General features: G+C 45.5%; 1 protein-coding gene across 1 annotated transcript in view; it reads right to left on the bottom strand.

The window, feature by feature from the left end:
• Positions 1-25,109, bottom strand: part of LOC103121558 (transmembrane protein 178B) — a 37,300-nt gene extending 12,191 nt beyond the window's left edge. The window contains exons 1-2 of the mRNA XM_060195669.1: positions 25,100-25,109; positions 22,914-23,051 (exon numbers count right to left, since the gene is read on the bottom strand). Coding sequence (XP_060051652.1) covers positions 22,914-23,051; positions 25,100-25,109 — 148 coding nt within the window. The remainder of the gene's footprint in view (positions 1-22,913; positions 23,052-25,099) is intronic.
• Positions 25,110-26,568: the final 1,459 nt, after the last annotated feature.

Raw genomic sequence — 26,568 nt, 5'->3', positions numbered from 1 at the left:
GCTAGTTTAGATGAAGAAAATGAGGTGCAGAAAAGTGGGGAATACTGCCCAAGATACACAGCTAGCTGACGGTAAACTCGGGATTGAAATCCATGCTAAGTGGCTTGGGGGCTATTTCCAGTACTGTTTCCAACACTGTCTCTGGAGTCGGGATGGAAGCAAGGGAAGCAGAGAAGTTTGTTCTTTCCCCAGTGGGGCCCTGTGCACACTGATGCTTAGAAGAGATTTGCCACTAAGACTGGGGAAGAAGCCTTATCTCTGCTTAATGAGACTCCGAGGAGGCCCTAGGAACCTCAGGCTCATATTTTAGTTCATAAAATCTTGTTGCTGGCTTCTTCTGAGAACTAGAACACAGCTTCATTATTTTTATCAGGTGGCAAGTTGAGTTCCTATGGAATGAAGTGAGTTTTCTAGGAGAGTAGGGAGGAGAGATTCAGCAAGGAAGTGAACTGGGAGGCTGATGTGAAAAGTTGAAGGGGTTCCTGTGAACTGTAGTGGAGAGATACTGATACTTTAGTGATGGAAATAGTGTGGTAAAATATCTGAAAGAGGTGTGAAAAGGGGGCTGGGTGGTGACACACCCGGCTGAGCACACGTTACCATGCCCAAGGATCCAGGTTCGTGCCCCTGGCTTCCACATGCAGAGGAGATGCTTCACAGGTGGTGAAGCGGTATAACAGATGTTTCCCTTTCTCCCTATCTCTTCTCCCCACTCAGTTTTCCTCTGTATCTATCAAATAAGTAAATAAATAAAATCTTTAAAAAAAAAAGAGGTACGAAACTGTACCCCTCGATTAATTAGTGTTTTTTCAATTAAAATAAAAAGAGGTATCAGAGATGATTTAGTAGGTAAAGAAGCATGCTTTCCATACACAAAACCCTGGATTTAAGCCTTTATAACACATAAGAGCACCATGTTTAGCACCAAGGGGAGCTTCATGGATGGTGGACCAATGTCTCTCCTCTCAGTTTGTTTCCTCCACCTTCCCCCCCCCCCGCTCCTCCTCTTCTTCCTTCTTCCCTTTCTCTCCCTGCCCCACCTCTCTCTCTGTCTATAAACAGTTAAAAAAGATGGGCCAGAGAAGCAGCTCAGAGATTCCATGCAAGCATAAGACATTGGGTTAATTCCCCAGCACTGTATAAGATAAAAAAGCAAAGCTGAGAAGTCATAACCAGAACACTCACTGTCTTTCCACAAGACTCTGCGGCTTCCCTATGTAACAGGTAAGAAATCCAGAAGCAGAGTCCATTGATGGTCAGCAGTATGGACCTCAGCACACACGGAGGGGTGGGCGAGGGCTGAGAGCTACTGGGGTCCTTGAACTCGGCCTCCTGTCCCAGCCTTCCTCATTAGAAAAGCCAGTCTTCTCTCTTGGGAAAAAGGGGTCTTAAAAGGGTCTCTTTCCTCCTAAAGAGAGAGAGAGACATGTCCCACTGTCTGGGCCCAAATATATGAGGATGGGAGGAGACACCATAAGATTTTGCTTGACTGTACTTAGCAGGGGGCCTATAAGATGAACACTGTGAGCCAGAGGTTTCTGAGAAATATGGTTTCAAGAGTTTGTCTGCTGGTGTTAAACACTGATCTAGAGGGAGTATTTTAATTAATTGTGATTTTAAAGAAATGGCAGCCTAGGAGTGTGGCAGAGCCTCTGAGATGCCTGCATTTTGTTGGGGAGGTTGTGTGGGAAGAACTCAGCTAACTGCATGCCTTCCTACCCAGGGACCAAACTGGAGGGGGATTATCATGCTAAATTTACATTTAACTTTACATAAAGCTGCAGGAGCATTTTTTTAAGATAAAAGGTTTCAACCCCCCCTTCATTTATTGGTCACAGAGTTTAGTTACACAGAGACATATAAAAACAGAAATGTATTAATGGTATGTGAAATCCAAAATTGGACTGAATAAATAAAGACTTGGCAAACTGCTTCTGAGAAGGGGCCAGGTCCAAGTCTGGGAGCGGATTGTATGTGATAGATGGGAATTAAAAGCCCTTTGAGGAGCCATGAGAAGAAGATGGGAGGCTGATCAGCGTCTTCCTTCAGATGCAAACATTAGCTCTGGGGCGGGGGTGGGGGCAGAGCCAAGATGGTGACTTGGAGACAACACCTGGTGTGAGCTCCAGAAAGAAGCATTTTACAACCTGGGATTCTCTGGAGAGGGTAGGATTTGGGGCTTCAGTGGAAAGGGTGAATAAGGGGTGGTCAGAGTGACACCAAAAGAGTATTATAACCCACTCTTGGGCTGGTAAACAGAAGTCAAAAGGACAAAGAAAGGAAAATCTTTGGCTTAACTATTTCTGAACTTACCCTCCCTCCCCCACCCCAGAACCAGCCCCCAATTGGCTGGCCAGCTGCTCCTAGCAGGCTTCCTGTGGAGCTATTTTCCTTACCAAGATTCCTGGCTCAGCAAGGGTGTCATTCCAAGCCTTTTCCTTTTCCTTTCCCTTTTCCTTTTATTTTTGAAGGGGGTTGGAGCTCTATTTGAGTGACAGAATACCTGACCAATAAGGGCCTCAGCCCTGCCTGGGAAAGATTAGCTGGAGGTTTTTTGTTTGTTTGTTTGTTTTTCTGATATTTCTTATAATTGGTTGTCTTTGCTTGGTTTAGGAAGGGGACCAGGCTGTGTGAAGCTAATCTGGAGTGGTCCAAGTTTCAGATTGACTGTTAGGCTTTTTTACGTAACTTTATTTTATTATTACTACTATTATATACGTGTGTCACTTTTCCCTCCTCTTCAGATTGACCAAAATTAACCACTGTTGCTTTTCCATTGATAGGTGACTGTATGTCCTATCCATGCTGAGAGGAACTTGTTTCTCTCTCCCTCTTCCCTCCACCCTCCTTTATCTCTCCTCCTAGCTAAAAAAAATAAAAAAAAAAAAAAAAACTCCTTTCACTGATCTTTTTTTTTTTCTTCCTTCTTTTGCTTTCTGAATTCACTGACACTCATTTGTGAATTATTTTGTGGAAGAAATCTGACTGGGAGTGGTCTTTCTCTCTCTCCCTGTGTGTGTATCTTTTCTACTTTCCTTTCTCCTCTTGCTATCCCTAGAATTTACAGTAGATAGTAGATTTGCATAATTGTCTATTCTTGCTTTGCCTTTTTTTTCTTTCTCTTTCTCTTCCTTTCCTTTTTCTTTTGGTTTTGTTTGCTTTTTCTTCTTGAACTGAGGTGTTGTTTGGCTAACTGGTATAGGCTGAACAGCATCAATTCTTGCTTCAGTTGCTATTGTTGTATCTTCTGAAGTTTGTGACTGCATTTGTGAAAAGACTTTAGTATAGTGTGGCTTGTACTCAAAATACAACAACTGAAGAATGACAGAACAAAAGAATACAAACCACATCAATAAAAAATAAAAGGTTAAATCAAGAGCAAATAAAACTGCTACCACAATGAATCAGGACAGGAGCCCAGAAGAAACTCCAAATCCGTCAGAAGTAACCATAGATAAGAAAAGTATGCAAGCAATAGTAAACCTAATAATCACAGAAATGAAGAAAACTATGGAGGAAAGGGCTACCAGAATTAAGGAAACAACAGATGAGACCTTCAAGGAAAATACTAGCTACCTCAAGGTAATTAGAGTACTGAAAGATGAAATAGCTGAACTAAAAGGCCAATTAGCATAACAAGCTAATACTATAACTGAACTGAAGAAGGAAGCTGAGGGAAGGGAAAGCAGGCTAACAGAAGCAGAAAATAGAATTATCAGACATAAGATGAGCTAGAGAAAACTAAGAAAGAGGTAAAAGAGCTAAAAAAGAGGTCGAGAGACACTGAAAACAACAACAGAGACATCTGGGATGGTCTCAAAAGAAGACCAGTTTGTATAACTGGTCTACTAGAGGAAGAAAGAGAGGAAGGGGAAGTAAACACCTAGAGGGGGAAGTAAACATCCTAGAGGAAATAACAGAAGAAAACTTCTCAGCCCTAAACAACAGAAAGGACATTGAGATTCAGGAGGCCCAGAGTCCCAAACAGAATCAACCCAAACCTGAAGACACCAAGACACACTATAGTTACAATGAAAAGACGTAAGGATAAAGAAAGGATCCTAAAGGCTTCAATAGAAAAACAAAATGTTACAGACTGGGAAAATCCATAAGACTATCAGCAGACGTCTCCACTCAAACTCTAAAAGCCAGTGAGAATGGCAGGATATCTATTGAGCCCTCAATGACAAATGGTTTCATCCAAGGATAATATATCCCGCTAGAATTTCATTCAGACTAGATGGAGGGATAAAAGCCTTCTCAGACAGGCAACAGTTAAAGGAGGCAACCATCACCAAGCCTGCCCTGAAAGAAGTTTTTTTAAAAGACATCTTATAAACAAGAACATCACCATAATACTTGTCATTTATCAGAGCGAATAAAAAATGTTGAATAATGGCACTGCAATACCTTACATCCATAATATCAATAAATTTCAATGGCTTAAATTCACCCACTAAAAGGCACAGAGTAGGAGGATGTATCAGAAAACACAACCCAACCATATGCTGCTTGCAAGAATCCCACCTGACCTAATAAGACAAACACAGACTTAAAGTGAAAGGACGGAAAACTATCATAAAGGCTAATGGAAAACAAAAAAAGCAGTAACAGCCATACTCTGACACAACAGACTTTAAATTAAATAAAGTAATAAAAGATAGGCAAGGCCATTACATAATGATCAGAGGGTCAATCAACCAAGAAGATTTAACAATTACTTAACAATTTAACATCTTTGCACCCAATGAGGGCCCGTCTAAATACATCAAACACCTACTGAGAGAACTACAAAAATACATCAATAGTAATACAATAATAGTGGGAGACTTTAACACCCCACTCTCACACTTAGACAGGTCAATGAAGCAGAGAATCAACAAAGAAACAAGAGAATAAAATGAAGAGATGGACAGACCAGATCTCCTGGACATTTTCAGAGATCTTCACCCCAAAAAACTGGAATACACATTCTTTTCAAATCCACAAAGCACATCCTCAAGGATAGACCACATATTAGGCCACAAAGACAGTATCAACAAATTCAAGAGCATTGAACTCATCCCAAGTATCTTCTCAAACCAGAGTAAAGTAAAGCTAACATTCAACAACAAACAGAAAATTACTAAAAGTCACAAAATTTGGAAACTCAACAACATGCTGTTTAAGAACCGCTAGGTCAAAGAGGCATTGAAGCAAGAAATTCAAATGTTACTGGAAACAAATGAAAATGAAGACACAAGCTATGAAAATATTTGGGACACAGCTAAAGCAGTACTGAGAGGAAAACTCATAGCCATACAAACACACATTAGAGAACAAGAAAAAACTCAAATAAATGACCTTAAGGACTTAGAGAAGAGGAACAAAGGGAACTTAAAGCAATCAGAAGGACAGAAATCACTAAAATTAGAGTATAAATAAACAACATCGAAAATAAGAGAATCATACAAAAGATCAATGAAGCCAAATGTTAGTTCTTTGAAAAATCAAACAAAATTGACAAACCTCTAGCCAGACTCAAGCAAAAAAAGTGAGAAGACTCAAATAAATAGAATTGTAAATGATAGAGGAGATATCACAACTGACACCACAGAAATCGAGAAAATCATGTGAAACTTTTACGAAGAACTATACGCCACCAAGCTAGAGAATCTGGAAGAAATGCAAACATTAGCACCCTCGGGAGAGACTGCTCCTGGCTTTCCAGCAGAGGGGCTCCTTTTCTGTGGGCCTTCTTCTCTCTGCCTCACCACTCAACTGGGGACCCTGAAGGACAAGGACCACACTTGTTCTGATGCACTTGCATGAGGTGCTAACACCATACCTAGCATGTACTTAGCACCCTGCTAACATTGCTTACATTGAGCTGCATTTGTGAAGCAGAGCATTAAGACATGCATCAGAGGGTGACTTCCGGAGGTGTGGGTATGGAGTAGGAGCCATTTCATATTGCTTACCTGGCCATCTAGAAAAAGGAACCAAAAAAATCATCTGAAACTCAACAAAATATACCTAAGATTTCATCAAAGACTCACCAAGCCACAGTTTGTAGATGCTACCATAATTTCATTCTGATTTCCTGGGCAGATGAGCTCAACAATGTGAAAGAATTAACTATCACCAAGCCTGCCCTGAAAGAAGTTCTGAAAGTTCTCCTATAAATAGTCAGACCACCATAAATATGCCATATATCTGAACGCTCTAAAAATCTACAAGAATGCCGTTAAAATATCTTCAATCTATGATATCAATAAATGTCAATGGCCTGAATTCATCTATCAAAAGGCAAAGAGTAGGAAGAGAAAACACAACCGAACAATATGCTGTCTTCTTCCACCTAACTCAACAAGAGTGGAAGAATCGTAAATGCCCATCAGGAGATGACTGGCTAAAGAAGTTATGGGATATATTCCATAAAATGCTACTCTACAATTAAAAAAGATGATATTGTGTCCTTTGGGACAAAATGATGGAACTGGAGATGATTATGCTTAGTGACATAAGAGATGAAAGACAACTACCACGTGGTTTCACTTACATGTGGAATCTAGAGATCTGATTTACATGAACTTGCCAAAAACAAAAAATCCAAACAAAACAAAAGCAAGCTAACTGTAGGATTTGTGAGAACTCTGGTGGTTATCTTTGTGAGGTAGGGGTGGGGATACAGAAATTTGGTGGTGGGTGTGGTGTGGAACTATACATTGTAATCTTACAATCTTGTGCCCTACTACTAATGACAAATTAAAAACATTTTTTTAAAAAAAAAGACCAACAAAGTGAGGTCTAAATTTAAAAGGGTCTGGCTTTTGTTAAGATAATCCTCACAGGTTTCTGGAAGATGGTGAGTGTAACTGGAGCCATGGAGAAAATATGAGGCTTTGGAAGACATGGAAAGAGGTTGGAGGTAGATTATGGCCAGAGACCTGAAGCATGGATGCATGGCTGAACACTAGTCAAGATAGTGGCTGACACTGAATTCTATTATGTAATGGAAGAGACACTGACCTTGAGTCTGTCAACAATATAGACTACTTCTTGTCAATAATTAGATGTCCAAAGGTGTGGGGGCTTATTTTGGGGCTCTCAATTCTATTTTACTGGTCTGCGTATCTATTTTTGTTTCAAAACCATGCCATTTTAATTATAATAGCCCTATCATATAATTTGGGGTCTGGAATTGTGATGCCTCCATTCCTGTTCTTCTCTTCCCCACCCCCAAGCTTGCTTTGGCAAGCCTAAGTATTTTCTGACTCCAGATAAATAGATATAGATATATACTTATAGAATCAGCCCATACTGGGAGAACTACTGCAGTTTCCAATGGAGGGAATGGGGACACAGAACTCTGGTGGGGGAACCATATGGAATTATATCCCTATTATTTTACAGATTTGTAAATCAACATTAAATCATTAATAAAATTTAAAAAGGTAAAACACAATTAAAATTTGGAGTAAGTCTGATGCATTGCACCAAAGCAAAGGACTCTGGGGAAGGAGAGTAAGGGAGGCAGTCTTTGGGTTCTGGTACGTGATTATGGAAAAGGACCCAAGTTGGGCATTGAGAGTTTTCTGCAGACACTTATCACAGAGAGATGAGAAATAAACTGAAGAAAAAATGGAACTCAAAATGCTTTCATTAGAGGAACAATGATGTAGTAAGTGTATTTCAGAAAAGCAGCATGATATACAGGATGGACTTGGTGCAAAGAATGGCAGTGATCACTTGTGGGTTTCTTATTCTCTATGATACGCTCTTCTTAGGTAGTTTGCATGACAACTCACCCTCCATTACAGATGAGGAAATGGAGAGTCAGAGGCTGGTGGCTAAGTGTGTGTGCGTGTGTGTGTGTGTGTGTGTGTGTGGGGGGGGATCTTTCTACTATGGGACAAATGATTCCTAAACTACTATAATAGTAGTAAGGCCTCCAGAGTCCTCATAGAAAGGGAAATGAAGGCATGAAAGAATATTTCAAAGGAGATATTGACAGATGTTGACAATTGATGGGAGGAAGGCACAGGTGAAACCAGAAGAAACATGACTCAGAACAGTCTGAAGTACTGAGAAAACCAGGAAAATCAAGAAAGAAGTTCTCACCTCCCTCTCACTTGGGGAAGGGGAGGATGGGAACTGACATCCATCATGTGCCTCTCCTAAGCCAGGTGTTTAAGGTCTATTCAATAATACAATGCACATGCATAACCTATGTAGAAGTAATGGGCCTAGGTGAAGGCAACTTTGAGCTTCCAGTAGGGTGGAAATGTCAAGTGAACTGCAAAAAATCGTAAGGCTGGAGCTCATGAAAAGACTGACACTCTCATTCAAGACCCTGTCTGTGTCGAGATCATTGTCACTGGGGCTGAAGTGTCATCAACAGGGGGTTGTTCATGGGGAAGAAGTAAAGAGAGCTCTAGTCCATACTTTCAGGTAGAGCAAAAATCAGCGCAAACAGAAAAGAGCCAGAGAAAAAGCAAAAACTGTAAGTGTGCCTTTGGGGAAGATGAGAGGTGAGAAGCTCAGTAAAGACAGAGACGGGTGAGGATTCTAGTGAGGGCAGGAAGGGGAGGGTCAGGAACAACTGACTGATGAGGCAACAGCAGGAAGCACGTGTCCAAGAAAGCATCTTCCTTGATGGTGGGCACAGAAACTAGATTTCAGGAGACATCAGAACCATAAAGAAGTAATAATATAAATTATTCTTCTGGCTACCTAAGCCCCGAACTTCACCTGCTGTCTCAGAGCATATGATTAGATAAGGCCTTCAGCCAAAGAGATGAATTTTGCTTATTTCTCTAGGGAATATTCCTGGAGCAGAATCATCTTCATCTTTTCTGCCACCCCAAGAACACCTCTTCTCTACCATGATGAGATAATTGTGTGGGCTCCTTTCTCATGCTACAAGTCAGGAGCTGCCTGAAGATGACAAATATGCCATCTTGCTAATTATTTTTTGGGGGGAGAGATAGTGTCATGTGATAATTAAAAGCTCTGATTTCAGAGCCAAATGGATCTGCAATGGAATCTGGCAATCTTTGGCTGTTGACCTTGGGTAAGGTACTTGAAACTCTCTAAGTGAGTGCTCCAAAGTGCAGGGCAGGTAAGAGCCAGTGGAAGAACTGAGCTCATGCAAATAAGAGAAAGTGGCAAGTGCTCTCAGCATGAGGTGCACCTTAGTGACTTCTCGCAGTGACTCTACAAGTGTTCTCATGCAGATATTGATGCCGAGATCTAGGGAGAATAAGTATGCTATGGGGTCTTGGACTTTGATTAAAATAAGACCTGGAGTTGACCGATGTCAATTCTGAGCCTAATGCTCTTGTCGACACTTTGGTGGCAGGAGTGATGTTTTTTCTCCAAATGCACACCTACCTTTCCCTTGTTGGTGAGGTGAAGGAGGGTCCCTTTGGTGTCTACTTGGATAGGTAAGTCTTTAGGTCCTGTTTCTTTACTGCAGGTAGGCAGTCTTGCCCAGTACCCTTTGTTTTACTCCCAGAGGCTCTCAGGAACACAGAAGAGAGTGGACATCTGTCTGAAGACATTATTAGATGAGGGTTCAGCCATTTACTTAACTGTATGACCTGGATACCTGGGTATAGTTCATTATGAGCCCTAGTAGGACTGCTGGGAAGATGGAAGGAAGTACTGTATCAGCAGGACAGATGCTCTGACACAAAGGCTTCTGCACTCTTCCTCTTTCTCTCTGTCTCCCCCATTTGCCTACTATTAATAAGAATAATTGAAGGTCAAAGCTAACCTTAGCCTGACTTCTGAGCTCCAGGGTTGGAAAAGTTCTGAGTCAGAACTGAGTCCCTTCCCATCCTATTTGGAGGCCCAGCACCTCCATTTCCTAAGAGCAGCTGATTGAAGATATCCCTGTCCTCTCCAAGGCTGGAAAGACGTGGGTCTCCCCACCCCTCTCTCTCTCTCTCTCTCTCTCTCTCTTCTGATTTTAAGAGTGTCAGTCAATTAACAGGAAAGGAGCTCCTTATCATGCTAATTGGGCTAAGTGTCTGATTTTTCTCTAACATGCTGAGCAATCCCAAGGCAGGAATGAGTGTAATTTCATTTTCTCCTCCACAGTACCTAGTATTTAGCAGGAATGTAACGACTGGGTGTTTACTGAATAAAGAGTAAGCACTGGAATCATCTAATGGTTCTCTCTAGTGGATGTGACCTGCCTCTTTCACAGCTGTGTCTTCGATATTCTGCCTTTTGTTATAGGGTGTCAGGGATTGGACACTTGCCATGCAAGGCACACACTACCACTGAACCATTTTTTAAGTCTTTATTTATTAATGAGAGACAGAATGAATCACTCCCTTATTAGATTCTGAGGACTGATCAAGTCCAAAGTTGTATCCACTATGACACTTCCTGGACTACACTGGTCAAATTTTCAAAAGATTTATTTTATTTATTTCATATGAAATAAAGTTTCACATAAGGGGCCGGGCAGTAGTGCAGCGGGTTAAGCACACAAGGCGCAAAGCGCAAGTACTGGTGCAAGGATCCTGGTTCAAGTCCCCGGCTCCCCACCTTCGGGGGGGGGGGGTTACCTCACAAGTGGTGAAGCAGGTCTGCAGGTGTCTGTCTTTCTCTCCCGCTCTCTGTCTTCCCTTCCCTTCTCCATTTCTCTCTGTCCTATCCAACAACAATGACAGCAATAACAACCACAATGATAACCACAACAATGATAAAACAAGGGCAACTAAAGGAAAAAAAAAAAAGCATCCAGGAACAGTGGATTTGTAGTGCAAGCACTGAGCCCCAGCAATAACCCTGGAGGGAAAAAAAGTTTCACATAAGACAGGAAGAGAGAGTGTGTGATGGAGAAAGAGGGGAGGAAGAAAGAGAGAAGGAAGGAAAGAGAGAGAGTGAGAGAAAGGAAGGGAGGGAGGAAAGAAGGAAGGAAGAGAAAGAAAGAAAAGTCAGGATATCATTCTGGTACACACAGTGCCAAAGATTGAACTGGAAGACTTTGTTGTGAAAGTCCTGAGTTCTACCAATTGAGATATTTTTCTTGCTGTTTGACCAATATTTTTTGAGAAAGACAGACAGAGAGAGAGAGAGAGAGAGAGAGAGAGAGAGAGAGAGAGATGAAGAGGGAGCAGGAGAAGGAGAGAGAAAAGACAGGGGGCCAGGCGGTGGTACATCTGATTAAGCACACACATTACAGTGCGCAGGACCGGGGTTCAAGCCCCTGGCCCCCATCTACAGAGGGAAAGCTTCACGAGTGGTGAAGGAGGGATGCAGGTGTCTCTCTGCCTCTCACCTCTCTCCCTCCCCTTTCCCTCTTGATTTCTGGCTGTCTCTATGAAATAAACAAAGAGGATAAATAAAAAAATATTTTTTAAAAAAGAGGAAAGACACACAGAACTATCCACGGAGCTTCCCCGGTGCTGCTCATGCTGCTCCCCTGTATCCCCAGGACTCAAACCCAGAACCCCAAGCATGGTAAGGTGTGTGCTCTAGTGGGTAAGATATCTCCTAGCCCCAAGTCTGGCTATTTCTGTTGCTTTTCCTCACCTGTCTTCAACCCTCCTCCACAGGATAGGAGGGAGGAAATTCTTCTTCACTTATCTCTGTTCCTTCCTCTGAACTGTTGCCTTGGAGAAGCTTTGAAGCCCAGGAGGAAGGGGCTCTCCATTTACTTTAGGGGCTGACATTGGCCTTTGATTTATGACTTGTAACAAGGGCCAGCGGCTTGCCTGACAAGTCCCTCTCTCTGAAGCTTGCCCACCTCTGTAAGGACATCCAAGAAGACCCACACAGGAAGGGAGTGCTTTGAAGTGTCTTTAGAAATCATCTAAGTTTCCATGGCAATCACGCATGAAGTCCTCATCCCATCTTGGTCTTCCGGTTTCCAAGGCAAAGGCTGTTAGAGAAATATGTTCTTTCTCAATGGACACCTCACGATGGAGCTGGCCTCCCAGCTGCCTTGTTTTCTATTTCCTCCTACCTGCCCTTCCTCCTTGCATTCCTGTTGACAGTCCATGGTCCAGAAGCGTGAGATTCAGATGTAGTGCAGTCTTGTCATTGTTTCCACCCCAGGAGAAACAAGGCATTGTTTCTGTGCCAGGAGGAGACCTTAGTGTGTCAGGGTCTCAGCCTGAGTTGGGACCATCCTCACTCAAGGACTCAGACATGGGGCAGGGAGATAGAACACATGCCTTCCTCGGTAGCACATGGCAGCACCATGGACAGCTCTGAAGGGAGCTCCAGGGATGCATGAATCCTGCTTTGGTACAGTCCCTTCCCTTCTTCCTTCCCTCCTTTTCCCTCTTCTACATTCCCTTCCCTTCCCATTCCCCCCACCTCAGCCCCTGTCCTCTCTCTTTCTCTAAGTATACAGAATAAAAAACTTGGGTTGGGGCAGTTATTTGGTGGTATTGTACATATGCAAGACCCTTAGTTTATTTCTCACAGTTGAATTAAAAAACGGGGGTTTGTTTTGCAAGTGGTGAAGCAGGTCTGCAGGTGTCTGTCTTTCTCTCCCCCCCTGTCGTCCCCTCCTCTCTCCATTTCTCTCTGTCCTAGCCAACAACAGCGATGTCAATAGCAACAACGATAACTACAACAATAAAAAATGATTCTACAGAAGCCTGTGTTGGAAGCAAGGAAGTAGGAATACACCAGGATATGGAGGACTCATCTTGAGCCCTCCAGTCATTCACCTCCTTCCAGCCAGCCACTGAGCCAGCACTACACACACTATCTAGAGGAACACAACACCAGTCTCTGCTTATCTGTATACACTCCCATGTCCTGGTTGGAGGTAATCATGAAATAGAGGGCAGAGAAGAATAAAGAATGATACTCCTGATTCATTCAACCTGTACCACAGCCTCTCAGCCCTCCTACATACTTTGTTTACCTTCTACAAACGAGCAAATTGAAGCAGAGTGTGAAGGTAGTAAGGGAATCTTCTCACTGCCCATGGGGTCATCTAAGACTTCTTTGACTGTGTGGACATATATTTACTTACTTAAGCAGCTACTATTTACACACCACAGTAACAGCTGTGAGGATTTTGTTGATTTATTTTTTAAAAGATTTTATTTATTTATTAATGAGAAAGATAGGAGAGAGAAAGAACCAGATTATCACTCTGGTACATGTGCTCCCTGGGGGTTGAATTCTGGACCTCATGCTTGAGAGTCCGATGACTTATCCACTGTGCCACCTCCCAGACCACGAGGATTTCTTATAAGCTTTGCATCATGGCAAGACATTGGCTATCTGAATTTATTCTCCCTCCCCAGAACATCTCACTTCGATGGCCTTCTCTCTCCCCTAGTGAGTCATAAATCCAAGGCACAATGCCTCCTGCCTCTAAGTAGTGCTGGAGCCAGGAATGACAGCAGGAGAAGCTGATGGGAAACCCGAACACTGTTCTGTTTCGTAGACATCCCTCAAATCACTTTACTGCCTCAAAGAAATGGCCTTCCAGGCAGGACAGACATTTCTTGGACTTTTAATTTTCAGGCTTGTAGACTTTCAGTATCGCTGGACCTTTACCAAGGTCTCTGTCGATGAGAGGAAGGGTAACTAGGGGTTCACAGCCTAGTTGAACGGCTCTGTGATGGATAGGGTGGGGGTGGGGGTTAGTGAGCATGTGGCCTGATGGTTTGCAAATCACCGTGATCACTCACACCTGACAGCCTGAGCTTTTTTGGTGCATTCTCTTCATCCTCCCAGGCTAAGAGGGGCAAGGGTTCTGCTGATCACAGGTGGTAGAAAAGGACCTTTAATGATTTCCTTTTTCCATTACCACCTGTGCCCTCAATTCTGGCTGTTATCCCCACCACATGCCCCTGTGTGCTGTGAGAAGGGAGGAGCAGATGGGGAAAAATGAGGAGTGAGAGTCCAGGACTGGCACCTGTGTAGACCAAGGAACTGGAGACTTGTTAGCGTGAAGGGTGTGTGTGTGTGTGTGTGTGTGTGTGTGTGTGTGTGTGTGTGTGTGTGTGTGTGTGTGTGTGTGTGTGAGAGAGAGAGAGAGAGAGAGAGAGAGAGAGAGAGAAACTGAGAGAGGAGGGGAAGAGAGAGAGGGGGAGAGATTGTCAAGGTCATCCAAACCTAGTAAACTGGACAACTGTCACCAAGAGGAACCTGTGGGGACATGACAGCTAAATGTGCATGTGTCCTGGAAGGGACTCGGGCCCAGGACAAGAGCATCAGGTGAGTGAATCTGGACAAACTGGGAGCTCTAGTTTATAATAATATACCAATACTGTTCTCACTTGTTGCAGTAAATGTAAATACTAATATAAGATCATAATGATATAACAGAGAAAGCTGTGTAGAGATGGAGGGTCATGTGGGAATGTTTTTGAACTATCTGCTTGCTTTTCCTGTAAATTTTAAACTCCTAAATAGAGCCTATTCATTAAAAGATCTGAACTGAAGACCAGAGGCCCTCTCTCATGCTGGCATTGAATAAGCAAACAAGCTTCTATGAGTCCTATGGCTACAAGAAATAAGTTCTGTCAACAACACTATGATCTTGGAAGTGGACCCTGCTTTGTGTGTGACTCCCAGCCCTACCTGTTGACTGCACTATTATTGTAAGACTCTGAAAAAAACTCAACTAAGCGATCCCTGGAATTCCGATTCACAGACACTGGGAGACAGTGATTTAGGCTGTGAAAACTTTAGAGCTTGAATCTCACTTTAAGGAAGGAACCAAGCATAAGGTATTTCCCTCATGCTATATGGGACCACTGAGGACAACACCTTGGTGGTGGTGGTGGGGAGCAGGGCTGTGGTGTCTCTCCTTCTTGTAGTACCATGGACAGCTCCAAGGGAGCTCCTGGGATGTTAGAGCTGCATTGTGGTATCTCTCCTTCCCACCCCACCCCCGCTACTGACTCTTGAGCCAGAGACGTCACTAGGGGGTACTGCACATGCAGAAAAGGAGGTGAAAAGGAAGAAGGGATCTCAAGGACTGTGGGAGAGTGAGAGAGTCACCTTAGTGGGAGGTTCACAGAATCTTCCAGGCAATGATCTCAGACTCCTAGCTACTGAAAGATAACCTCCCTCCCTCCCTTTTCTTCCTTCCTTCCTTCCTTCCTTCCTTCCTTCCTTCCTTCCTTCCTTCCTTCCTTCCTTCCTTCCTTCCCTCCCTCCCTCCCTTCCTCCCTTCCTTCCTTCCTCCCTTTCTCTTCCTTTCTTTCACTCAGATTCATATCTCCATACTTAATAAGAGTGAATCTTGAGCAATACTCAGTTCTGACACATGAAGTCCCAGGGATTAGGCTTGAGACCTCATTCAACAAATCTTGTGGGAGTCGGGCGGTAGCGCAGCGGGTTAAGCGCAGGTGGCGCAAAACGCAAGGACCGAAGTAAGAATCCCCTGGCTCCCCACCTGCAGGGGAGTCGCTTCACAAGCGGTGAAGCAGGTCTGCAGGTGTCTATCTTTCTCTCCCCCTCTCTGTCTTCCCCTCCTCTCTCCATTTCTCTCTGTCCTATCCAACAATGATGACATCAATAACAACAATGATAACTACAACAATAAAACAACAAGGGCAACAAAAGGGAATGAATAAAAAGATATTTAAAAAATTTTTTTAAATAAATAAATCTTGTGACCTTCTATTGACCTATCTCCCTAGCCCTAGTAATTTCTTTGGTTTTGGTTTATAAGCCACCTAGCCTCTGACATTTTGTGATGGCAACCCTGAGCTAGCTGAGAGAGCTTCTAAGGAAGGTTAAGTAAGGCATCTGGACTTGGTTAATTCTTCTGGAATTCTATGGAGCACTGATGGCAGATGGACAACATCCCTGATTACTAGTTAAAAAAATACTATGCAAGGGCTGGACCATGGCACACCTGGTTAAGAGCACACATTACCATGCACAAGGACCCAGGTTCAAGCCCTTGCTTCCCACCTGCAGTGGGGAAACTTCATGAGTGGTCAAGTGGGTCTGCAGATCTCTCTCTCTCTCTCTTCCTATCTCCCTCTCTCCCTCTTCACCTCCAGGCAGGGTTATCACTGGGGTTTGGTATTGGCACTATGAATCCACTGCTCCTTTGGTCATTTTTTTTGGGGGGGGGCATTTGACAGAGAGAAATTGAGAGGGAAGGGGAAGATAGAGAGGGAAAGAGACAGAGAGACACCTGCAGACCTGTTCCACCGCTTCTGAAGCACCGACCCCTGCAGGTGAGGAGTGGGCTTGAACTGGGATCCTTGCTCAAGCCCTTGCACTTCACACTATGTGTGCTTAACCAGTGTGCCACAGCCTGGCCCTCTCTTTTTCACTCTCTATCTCACCCCTCTCAATTTCTCTATGCTATCCAATTAAATAAAAAAAAAAAAAAAAAAAACGTAAGCTAGCAGGGAAGGTTGGATGGCCAGGTGGGACTAGGGCATCTAAACTGGCCCAGATAAGAGCTCAGTTTGGAAGTTTGTGTTTGAAGGCTGCAGATGATGGGTAACTTCCCAGAGTGTGACATGAAGTGTGAGAGCTGTGTGTCCACACTCATTTTGCAGGTCTGTGTCCAGAGGTGGCTCCAAGGTCACCCAGAGAGTGAATGACACAGGATGCCAGTCACATGTTCCCTAGCTCTTCAGTTTTCCCTGTGACATCCTGTCCTGTGCTTCTGAAAGGCACTAATGATTCATCAAGACACTTGTCTCCATCCATTGAAAGCCCCCCCAACAAAGTCCCCCAGGGGGGTCCTTCCAAAAGGGGAACTGGGTCTCACCTACCATCCCCACTGCTGGCCCGCAGAGCTGACTCAAGTATTGAACAGCCTCCTCTGAGTGTTAACTAGATGATTTGCTGCTAGTTGTCTCACAGGGTGTGGGGCGCTCTCTGGAACCCCAGAGAATAGTGAAATGTGGAACAGAACAGCACCATCCAGCCTGATTCATCTTCCTCCACAGGGATCCGAGAAGAGGCATGAACAGGCTTCTTCCATGTTCATTTTGGCCCTGACTAGAGCCAGCTGCAGACCAGTCTTCAAAGCAGTGATGGAAGCCATGCCTCACTGATGGCCTATCTCTTGCTGCAGAAGGCTTTGGAGATTAGAGGTGAGGAAGGGGAGGGGGAAAGCCAAGTATGGGGGGTCTTGGTGAGGCAGCCATGCTTGATACCACAGCATTTTGGAGCTGGAGAGAACCTTAAGTATTTATCTCACTAGTTCTCACCTGCATGGCACATCAGGACCAGCCCGGAAGATTTCTTTTTCCAGCATTAGTGTCTTTTATTTATACATTCAGGATACAGCTCAGTCACCTTCTGACCCAATGCTTTTATTCTATACTTAGAGAAGAGCGAGGAGAGAAAGAGAGAGAGAGAGAGAGATATTTGGCAAGTGTGGCAATGGAGTAACAGGGACCAGATCAAGTTCTTCCCCAACTATTGGACTTAACAAAGCTCACCAGCTACAAATGAGACATCTGCAAGCACCACAGGCTCAGCCACCAAGTTGCAGATGCTACCATGATGCCAACCTGACTGCCCTGGACAGGCAACCTCCCCAATGTATCCTGGAGCCTCACCTCTCTAGAGTCTTACCCCACTAGGGAAAGACAGAAACAGGCTGGGGGCATGCATCCACCTGCCAACACCCCTGTCTGACAGAGAAGCAATTTAAGAAGCCAGAACTCCCACATTCTGCACTGCAGAAAGAATTTTGGTCTATACTTCCAGAGGGGGAGAAATGTTAGAGGAAAGATGACCAGAGGGCTCTGAACTCTAACTCCATGAGGACCTGGAAAGAGAAGAGGGAAAGAAGAAGGACACTCGGAAGTAGGTCTAGACATGGCTGTGGCTTGGAAGGGTACAGGACCATGGGGGAAGAAAGGGTGAATAAATATAGACAGATAGTTATAGAAATTAGTCAATCCATATCTGCAACCTTGGGAGAACTATTGTAGTTTCCAATGGAAGGAATGGGGATGCAAAGCTTTGGTGGTGGGAATGGTGCAGAATTATACCCCTGTTCTCTTATAATTTTATAAATCAATATTAAGTCACTAAGAATATTTGAGAGAGAGAGAGAGAGAGAGAGAGAGAGAGAGAGAGAGAGAGAGAGACTAAAATACTACTGCTCCATCATTTATGGAGTTCTATCATTCAAGGACTTCTCACCTTTGGTGCTGTCAATGTTGCTTCTATTCAGATCAGGGATCAAACTCAGGCTTTTGCACATGGACAGCCACCTCTGAGCCACCTCTCAGCTCCCCCAGCATCAGTCTGCCTGTCTGATCATTTAATTGTTTTTTTTTAATGCCACCAGGGTTACTGCTGGGGCTTGGTGCTTGCACATTAATCCACAGCTCCTGGTAGGCCCTTTATTTTATAGACATAGAAAAATGGAAAGGGAGGGAGATAGGAAGAGAGAAAGAAAGACAGACACGCAGCCCTGCTTCACTGTGAAGCCTCCTCCCTGTAGGTGGGTAGTGGAGGCTTGAACCTGGGTCCTTGAGCACTACAATGTGTGCTCTACCTGGCATATCAAGGCCCAGTCCCCCAGTATGAGTATGTTAAAAAATCATTCCAGGTGGTACCAACATGCAGAAGTACAACCTGGAGAAGGCAGAGGTTTGAGAGTACTAATCCAGCTGAGAGCCAGAAAGGGCCACAGTGGATGGGGGCAGGCTCCAGGTCCTCTCCTGTCCTGCACTGTCTACCCTCTACCCACTTCTGTAGAGTCCCCCTCACCCCCCTCAAGGTCTCAGGGAAGTGGAAAGTGGTCCAAGGACTAGCCACTCCGACCCCCCGACACAGGAGCATGTGTGAATTGGACTAAACTGGCCAATCACACTTTCCCTTTCTCCAGAGGTGACATCTCTGTGCAGAAGAACATGGTCCCAGCTGAGAGGTCCCATAGGCTCAGCAGGAGGCAGGAAGTGAGCCAGAGCTGCAGCCCAGCTGGAAAGCCTGGCTGCTGGCAGGAGAGCTGCCCTCCTATGAAAGAGGTGGAGATGAAAGCGGGTCAGCGCCAGGCTGGGATTCAGGTTCTGCCTGAGGCCTGTTTGCTCAGCTTTTCCCAGATTCCTGGGAGACTGTTCCAGAGCCTTCGAAAAGCCCTGTCTTAACGGAGTCCCGCTCTATGTAACCAAGAGTCTTAGTGAGAGAAAAAAGAAAAGTCTTAGCGAGAAGGCACACTATACACAGAACTGCCCCCTTTCATCTCCCCACATCCCGGTTCCCATCGTCCCAGGAACAAGAAGGTGGATGAGGCAGGGCAATGGTCAGTGGGGTGGGCTCCCTGGGCATCCAGAGGGAAGGGCTGGGAAGTACTAGAAAGGATAACTGAGTCCTCCTCCTCCTCCCTTAAGGCTTGGCCAAAAGTGAAGGTTATGGGATGCACATGGGCACAGCACTGGCAAGAGAGAAGGCATGGTGAGGGGCATCTGACTGTCCAGTGGCAGAGAGACAGGTGCACCCACCATGCCTGTGCACCCCCAGCCCGTCTTAGGCACCAAGTGTCTGTGCTTTGGGGGAGGATAGGCACACGCCAGGTCCCAGGGGGAATCCTGCCATCATCTCCTGTCTCTGGCTGTGGAGGTGCCTCTGCACATCTAGAGGGACAGTCATCTTCATTTCAGAACAGGATATGCCCATCCCCCCACCCCTCCGCCTGCAAAGTAACCCAGGGCCGGGGGCACTTCACGAAGGTGCTTGGTATGCCTTGCTACTCCAGGCAGGACCCACTGTCCTCTCTGTCCCTTCAGTCTCCCAGTCCCCTCTGTCTGAGCTACCTCCCTAGCTTCCGCTTCCCACTCAAATCAGCAGCCCGTCACCAGGTGCAGCTTTTTGCCATAGACCTTTCTTTTTGGCGGAACCAGGGTCTTCTGCATAAGCTATGCCTCCACTGCTGGCTGACTTTTTTTTTTCCTTTCAGATAAAGAGATGGAGAGATACCACAGAGCCTGAACTTCTCCAGGTGCTACTGTGATAAAAGTGCTTGAACCCAGACCACTTACATGGTAAGGCATGTATCCAGTCCCCCTTTTAAAAAAAAATTTTTTTTTAAAGATTTCTAAAGATGTGGCTGAGGAGACAGCATAATGTTTCTGCAAAAGACTTTCATGCCTGAGGCCCTGAGGTCCCAGGCTAAATCCCCAGCACCAGGATAAGCCAGAGCTGAGAAGTGCTCTGGTGACTAACTCTCTCTTTCTCTCACACACACATCTTTTTTTTCTATCTTTCTCATTAAGATAAGTGAATTTATGTGCACTGAGTTAAATGCACATTATTACCAAGTGCAAGGACCTGGGTTTGAGCCCAACCCCCCCGCCTGCAGTGGGGAAGATTTCAAGAGAAGTAAAGCAGGGCTGCAGGTATTTCTCTGTTTCTCTCCCTCTCTATCTGCCCTCCCCTCCCAATTTATCTTTGTCATGTCTAGTAAAATACAAAGGAAGAGAAAGAGAGAAAGAAAGAAAGAAAGAAAGAAAGGTAGAGGAAGAAAGGAAGAAAAAAGAAAGGAAGGAAGGAAGGGAGAGAGAGAGAGAAGGAACTGGAAAAAATGGATCTCTGGGAGCAGTGGATTCATAGTGCTACCATGGAATCCCAGCAACAACCCTGGTGGCAATTAAAATAAAAGTTAAAAAATTATAAAATTTTTTGAAAAGGTTTCTAATGATCTATTCTTTTTTTTTTTTTTTTTTTTTTTTTTCCAGAAGCAAGCAGCGCAGTGCCAGGGATAAAGTCTCGAGTCTGGCCAGTTGTACACTCTATCTACTGAGCCACTGTCCCAGCCTCCCCAAAAGCACATTTCAGTTCTCTCTGGAGACAAGAGCCACGTATAGCCTGGATGACCTCTAGACTCCCAGGCAGTGGATGCCACTCCAGTGGAATGGGACAGACTTCCCCCCTTATCTGCCATGCTGTTCGAAGGGCTGGGCTGGTTTCGTGGCCAGGGCAGGAACAGAGCAGGAACAGGGCAGAATGCCTGAAAATAGCGCTGTCCTGTCCTTCCAACTTTGGGGGGCTTTACCTATTAATGGGGGCAGCCGGTGAGTGTATGTTTTATCATACACAAAGACTTGGGTTTAAGCCCCCAGGTCCCCACCTGCATGGGGGAAGCTTCACAATCGGTGAAGCAGTGCTGCAGTTGTCTCTTTGTCTCTTTCCCTCTCCATACCCTTTCCCTCTCAATTTCTCTCTGTACTATCAAATAAAATAAAATAAATTAAAAATAATAAAAATAAATTAAATATACAATGAATTCACTTACCTTGGTGTACAGCTCTACAAGTTGAAAAAAATGCATACAGATACCAGGCCACCACTAGAATCACCACCCTTATCCTCCCCAAATCCCACAGACACCCCTCTGTGACCACCTGCTCCTTCTATGCCCAAACTCTGCCAGAGTGAACGATCTGTTTCTGTTCTGGTCGTCTGTCTTTGCTAAGATGGCCTGCGCATACAGAATCGCATTTTCTGGAGATGTTAAGTCTTTTGTAACTTAGCTCACTGTCGTCGGCTCACCCAAGTCACTGTGGCTATCAATAAGCTCTCTGTTGCTCCTGCTACTGGGAAGCCTCTGTTGCATGGCTGTACCAAAGGGTGCGAATTTCTCTGTGGGGATACGGTGGGTTGAGCCTGGTTGGAACCTCAGATACCTCTCCATGAAGATGGAAGGTGTTCACCTATAAGCCTCCCCACCCCTCCCTGACCTCCATCTTGTTAGACCATTCCCCCTCCACCTGGTCTGGATAAACCTGATTTGCCCAGTGGAATGTGCATAAACCCAAAGAGACCCTTCCTCATTCTTAAGTCCCTTGCCCCGGGTAAGGGGAAGTCAAGAGCCAGAGTCATTAGAAGGAAGCTAGAGTCTAAAAATATCTGATTGGTTCTTACCTGTCAAACGTTTTCCCCTATTCGGCTTGTTGCCCCAGCACCTGGATTCTTTTTACCCCATATAAACCCTGCTTTGTTCTCTGCCACAGTGTCCAGAGTGGTCACTCTGTGCGCTCACCCCCACCGTGGCCTGCTCTCCTCTTCCTCTACGATACCTCTCTGGTGGCCAACACTGGTGGGTGTGGGATGGACAAGGCAGGCCTTCCAGAGCTTGCCCCGCATTTCTCCACCAGTCCAAGGACATTTAAACAGTCCCCCTCTGGGGTGGCTGCTGCCAGAATCTCTCTTCAGATTTGTCAAAGCCTCTGTCCTTGTTTCTTTTGGATAAATACCTAGGAGTAGGCTTGCTGGTCCTTCTGGTAAGAAGATGTGTACATGTTAAAGGGCTAGGTAACGGCACACCTGGTTAAATGCATGTGATACCATGAACAAAGGCCCAGGTTCAAGCCCCTAGTCCCCACCTTCATGAGCTGTGAAGTGGTGATAGCAGTATGTATGTATGTGTGTGTGTGTTTCTCTCCCTTTCTATCTCCCCTTCCCTTTCAATTTCTCTATGTCCTATCAAATAAAAGAAAGGAATAAAAAAGTCACTGGGAGCAGTAGGTTCATTTTGCAGACAGTGAGTCCCAGCAATAACCCTGGTGGCAATAACGAAACAAAATAAAGCAAAGTAAAGTGAAACTAAACGCAATACAACTGTAGAGCTGGCTGAAAGCAGACTTTGGAAGGGAGACCCATGCATGCAGCACCTGGAGACTAGTGTGTGTATAAAGCAGCGAGCATTTCCCGGGCTCCTGGGCTCCACGGTCTGACCTCTCTCTCAGTGTCACAGCCAGGCAGTGAGACATCCAAGGGGGAGGACCAGGCCTTTTTAGTTTTTGCATTCCTGGTGGCTGGTGCAGTGGAGGATGGAGAGCGGCTCAGAGAAACTCAACAAATAAACCAAGAACAACATAGTTTGATGAATGAATGAATGAGTGAATGAATGAATGAAGACTGCCCGCCTCTGAAGGGCCATCTTGCAGAATCCTGGTGACCAGTATCTTTGCACCTGCCAGCCCTATCCCCCTGACCTGCAGCCTTACCTCCCATGAGGAAGAGAAGCCCTGCCACATACTGCATAAGGCCTCGGTCCCAGCAGCAGCCCAGCACGCCGATGATCCAGCCGAAGAGGATGATGGCCACTGCCATGCCCATGAAGCCAGCCGTCATCCTGCGCAGGTCTGTGTGAGGACAAGGGGAGAGTAGTGAGCAGCGCCACCCAGACTGCAGCGGCCTGAGGGGGGTACACCTGCTTGTTGGAGACAAGTTTCCACCACCCAGACTCCTCTGTAGAGATGAGAGAGATCCCCCAACACATCAGGGTGACTGTTCCCACATGCCAACTCTTGCCAGGACAGCAGAGTCTGCAAACTGGGGAAGGGTGAGCATTTCTGGGACCCCTGCTTTGTCTCCCTTCTCATGTGTGGGTCCAAGTCCCTGAGATGGTCCTTCTCTATCCCTGTCTAAAAACTAGAGGACTTCATGAAGGCTAACAGCCAGGAAGTGATAGACAGGACACGTGCCCTTCCTGCCTCCACCCCATCCAGGCCCTCTAGGTCCCCACTGTGGCATCCTTTAGCTCTCAGGGGACATGAAATAGGAAAGAGGGGCAGCTGTCAGAGAAGGATGAGGTGACCATATGCAGAGTCCTCCCTCCATCCCTCCCTTCTCTCCAGGGAAGCTGACAGATCCTGGCTGTCCCCTCCAAGCCAGGTCCTGATCATCTTTCATTCTGTGGGGCTGAGAGTGGGGTGGCAAGCTCTACTTTTTGTCCTCAAACTGGCCCCCCTTAATCCTCTGGGCCCCACATCCCACTGACACCCAAGAGACAAGGTCCAGTTGTGGCTGCAAGAGGGAAGGTCAAGCTCCAAGGGAAGGTGGTAGCTTTAGCGGGGTGGGGGTGGGGGGGCTGAGCTGCTGCCACTTGCTGGTCAATCTCTAGCTGGCTGCCTGCTCTGACCACTCCACCTTCTATCCCCAACTCCACTAGACTCACCCCCTTCTCCAGAAGTCTCTTCTTTTTTTCACTTGTTCTACTATTTTTTAATTATTATTGACTTAGCATTGGTTTACAAATTTTTAAGATTTCAATACAGTTTCACACCCAATGTATGTATGGGTGTATGTAAAAGTTATGTACCCCTCACCCCCATGTAAGTCCTGTTTCCTCCAATCTGTTCCCCCATGGCCAGCACCACTGTCATAAAGTCCATTGGTTTGTCGTCATTGTTTTGTAATCCCATTTGCTTTAGTCATCTGTATTCCACATGTGAGTGAAAGCATCTGGTAACTGCCTTTTACCTCTTTACTTATTTCACTTGGCGCAATCACCTCCAATTCTGTCCATTTTGTCCCAAATGATACAATGTCAATTGTTTTAAATAAGAGTAGTGTTCCATTGAATACATATCCCATATCTTCATTATCCAGTCATCTGCCAACTGGAAGGTTCTTTCTTATTCCCTCTTGGGTGACACCCCACCCCTGGTCATGAGCTCTTTCTATGTAACCCTGACACCCCTATACAAAAAACAAAGGGCCAGGGCCAGGTGGTGGTACACCTGGTTAAGTGTTCACATTACAGTGTGCAGGAACCTAGGTTCAAGCCCCTGATCTCCATCTGCAGGGGGAAAGCTTCATGAATGGTGAAGCAGGGATTCAGGTGTGTCTCTGTCTCTCTCCCTATGTCCCCTGCTCCTCTCAAAATCTCTCTGTCTCTACCCAATAATAAATAAATTGAAATATATATAAAGAAAAAGCAAAGGGCTTGGTATTTGGGGTAGTTAAATCTGTGGTTTTATTAGGTTCCTAAAAACCATGGTAGCAGCTTGACTTTCAGGTAACAGAGCCCAGTTACACTGAGACCAGGTAAAGGAGGAAAAGACTCAACAGCCACCATGTGGCATGAATTGCTTTCTGCCATAGGTCTGTTCTCCAGTCATCAGCTTCCAAGATGCATAGCACCCAGGAGAAAAGGGGCAAGAGACAAGAGCCTGATATCCCGAGGCAAGAGGCCATATTTCTGCAAAATGCTGGCTTGAGTCACCTCCAGTTCTCACTGAACTACAGTCCATTTTCCCCTGTGTTACGTCATATGCTAATGCTAAAATGATATCAACTAATCATGTCCACATGGCCCCACCTTCTTCTTTGTTCATTGGCTCTGGCAATTAACAGTCATCATGAATATTCCCAACAACCCCCACAACACCCCCAGCTCTATGGTTACCTCTGTTCATCCCCTGCATCTGAGCCTGTCCACCAGCTCCAGTACCACCAATAGGGCTCCAAAGTAAGGGACCCCTCTCTCAAAGGAACGGAGGGACAAATCACACTACCGCCCAATGTAAGCACCCATCCGTCTCCTCATCCTTGAGGACTACACACCCCTAGTGTCTGTGGGGAGCACTCTGGGATCTGCACACCTCACAGGGTCCTATCCATTCTGCTCTCCTCTCTCATTCCAGACCCCCATGACCTGGACACAGTTTGCCTTGAGCAGTCCTGGTCCTCTCCCCTTTTAGGGGGACTTGGTCCCTGCTCCTGACTCGGATACTGAGGGTCAGGTGCTGACAGGCTCCTAAGCCCAGGAGTAAGGTGACTGGAGTGGGGAAGAGGGACAAAGAGAACAAAAGCTGAGGCTTCTAAGTGGTGAGGAGAGGTCTGCTCAGGGAGCAGGAGAGGGTTCAGTCACAGGGACAGAAATCACTAAAAGGCACTCAGCCACTGTCCCCCTATTCTTTTATTATTATTATTCTTTTGTTTTACATATTTATTATTTATTGGATAGAGACAGAGAAGTTGAGAGGGAAAGGGGAGATGAGAGAGAGGGAAGGGGGGGAGAAAGAGAGAGGGAGAAAGAGATAGCCATAACACTGCCTCATTGCCCATGAAGCTTCCCCCTGCGGGCAGGGAGCAGGGGCTTGAACCCAGGTTCTTGCACATGGTAATATATGTGTCACCACTTGATCCCTCTGTCCCTCATTCTATGCCATACTCTGCAGTGAGCTGGGAATTCTCCCCAGCCAAGGCAAAGTAATACTTACCTAGTTATTTGCAGGGGATACCAGGGTGAACATGATGACAGCACAGGGCCACAACACATGAAGGAAACATGGCTGAGAACCATGGGATCCCCACACACAGATGTATTGAGCCCCTGTGATCTAAACATCCTCCCTTCCCTGTAGCTCCACAGAACTAGGATCACAGAACCTCAAGCTTGAGACACCAATCTCATCTCCTGGACCCAGTCTTTGCCTAATAGTCTGGAGGTCAGGAGAGGCCTTCCTTACGGTGTCCATCACAAAAAGAAACACCCAGAGATCGAGCCAGCGGCCTCTCCACTGCTCTCCAATGAAGCCCCTTCTGAAAGAGACAGTGAGAGATGAAATATATTGAAAGAAAGCAGAGATCACAGAGCACAGCTCTGGAACAAGGGAGTGCCAGCAATGGGCAATTGAACCTGTGGTCTCCAGAGCCTCAGGCATACAAGTTGGTGCCCTAACAGATTGAGTTATCTCCCTGGCCCTGGTACTCCAGTTTTAAACATGAACAGACAACCCTGCATCACCAGACATCTGAGAAAAGCCACTACCTGCGATAAAAAGAGCTTGAGGAAACCCTGCAGGAAGAAGAGATGAAGCAAAATTATAACTGATATCTCCAGAGAAGCCAGAGAAAAAAACAGACTTTGCC

This window comes from Erinaceus europaeus, chromosome 8, assembly GCF_950295315.1.
Source record: "Erinaceus europaeus chromosome 8, mEriEur2.1, whole genome shotgun sequence".
In the NCBI taxonomy this organism is placed as follows: domain Eukaryota; kingdom Metazoa; phylum Chordata; class Mammalia; order Eulipotyphla; family Erinaceidae; genus Erinaceus; species Erinaceus europaeus.
This window is presented reverse-complemented; position numbering and strand designations above follow the sequence as displayed.